The 2,059-nt window shown below is 40.7% G+C and overlaps 1 protein-coding gene across 1 annotated transcript; it reads left to right on the top strand.

Moving 5' to 3' along the window:
* The first annotated feature begins 710 nt into the window (after positions 1-710).
* Positions 711-1,508, top strand: LOC110892661 (cytosolic sulfotransferase 17). The gene has a single exon (XM_022139811.1). The coding sequence runs from the start codon at positions 711-713 to the stop codon at positions 1,506-1,508; it is 798 nt and encodes a 265-aa protein (XP_021995503.1).
* The last annotated feature ends 551 nt before the right edge of the window (positions 1,509-2,059 follow it).

Here is a 2,059-nt window from a genome sequence, read left to right as displayed (position 1 = left end):
GGTGTCGAGGTGAGGTGGTGGCGGGTGGCGGCGATGGCGTCGGTGGTGGGTGGTGGGTGGTGGTAGGTTGTGGCGAAGGTGGTGGGTTGTGGTGTTGTTGATGAATGGTGCAAGAGGAGATGGAATGGAAAAAAAACATGGGAGGTGAAAGGAATGATTTTGAAGGAATGGAATGCCTTTTGGAATGGGTGATTCCATTCCATTGACCAACCAAACACCCTTTCCTTCATTCCCTCATAATTATCCATTCCATTCCAACTCTCATTCCTACGTACCAAACACTACCTATGAGATATCATGTATAGAGCTGAGCTGTGGAGGAGTATTAAACTTACAAAGCTAATTAGGCCCTCAACGTAACGAAGAACATATTATTTTCTAAAATAAACATAACTCACGTTGTGCTACTGCTACCTTCAACAAAAAACTATATATCGGTGGATGGGTTGCAGTGTTGCACTACGTTGATAATTCATCCAAGCAAAAAAAAAAATCATGTCAACTAATCAAAGAGACAATGAAGAATTAGAAAAGATCCAGCAACAACAGCATGCCCAGCTCTTCGCAGAGCTTCCAAGAGCTGTTGGATTTTTCAGGGCTGATTTGCATCTCTTCCAAGGCAGTTGGCTGCCTACTCATATCTTGTTAGGCGCCATGCAAATGCAAACCCACTTCAAGCATTGGTCCACAGATATCTTCTTGTCATCTTCATGAAGACTGGCACCACATGGCTCAAAGCACTCATGTTTACCACCCTCAATCGATTTCGCTTTGATTTTTCAGACCACCCGTTGCTCCGTAATGGACCACATGGATGTTTTCCAGTTGTTGATGTATACCAATCCACAAGCTACCCCATTGGTGATTCAGAAGACCTTTCGTTCCCTCGACTTTTTGGTAGCCATTTTGCACATAACGTGTTACCTGCATCCATCACAGATCCTTCTTCCGGATGCAAATTCGTTTACGTGTGTAGGGATCCTAAAGACGTGGTAGTCTCAATGTGGCACTTCATACTTAAACTGAGACCTAAAGAGCTTCCTCCAGTCTCATTCGATCAGGTGTTTAAGGCATTCTGTGAGGGTGTTACAGAGTATGGGCCGTATTGGGATCATGTGCTAGGGTTTTGGAAGGCGGCCCATGAATCTCCAGACAAGATATTATTCTTCAAGTACGAGGAGATCAAGAGTGATGCGGAGGCTCATGTAAAGAAGTTGGCTGAATTCATGGGAGTGCCGATTTCGGTTCAAGAGGAGGATAATGGAATGGTGAAAAAGATCGCTGAGTTTTGTAGTTTTGAGCACTTGACGAGCCTGGAGATAAATAAGACTGGGTTTCAAAAGATTTCAAGTGAGTATGGGATACCAAATCATGTTTTTTTTCGAAGAGGTGAAGTGGGAGATTGGAAATCTCACTTGACCAAGGAGATGAAAGAACAAATTGATCGAATTACCCATGACAAGTTAAAAGGCTCGGGTTTGACAATTGGTGCAACTCCCGAATCATGAAATTTGGTGGCCAAATTAAGTTTTAATATATATGATTTTACATCTTATTGGATGGAAATGGTGATGAGTATGACGTTGGTGATGGTGTGTGTTGTGTGTATGGGTTTGACTTTGATGTTGAGGTGTTAAGTTGTGATTGGGTGTGATGAGTGAAATGTAATGGAATGAGGTGTCAAATGGTGATTGGGTGTGATAATGTGATGGGTGATGGAGTGTGATGACCACTCCTTCCACCCTAAGACACGCGTGTTTTGTCTAATATTTATTTGCTTGATAATGTTGTTGTGATGAAATATAATTCATTTATTTGCTTGATAATGTTGTTGTGATGAAATATAATTCAAATAAGATTGAAAGTAGACGTTTTATAGTATCCTTTGAAAGCTTTGAATAAGTCTAGGAAGATCCTAGTTTTCATTGAGTTGTTGAATTCGTCATAGGTTGTTAACTGATTGTTTTGGTTTGTTTTTATTTCCTGTTGTAAGGGTTTTGTATGGTCAATAAATATCAAACTTAAGCATTGTTTTCAACGTAATCATTTAGTTCAATAA

The sequence above is a fragment of the Helianthus annuus genome, chromosome 12 (assembly GCF_002127325.2).
Source record: "Helianthus annuus cultivar XRQ/B chromosome 12, HanXRQr2.0-SUNRISE, whole genome shotgun sequence".
Classification (NCBI taxonomy): Eukaryota; Viridiplantae; Streptophyta; class Magnoliopsida; order Asterales; family Asteraceae; genus Helianthus; species Helianthus annuus.
Note: the sequence above shows the minus strand (reverse complement) of the source record. Positions and strands in the feature narration are given on the sequence as shown.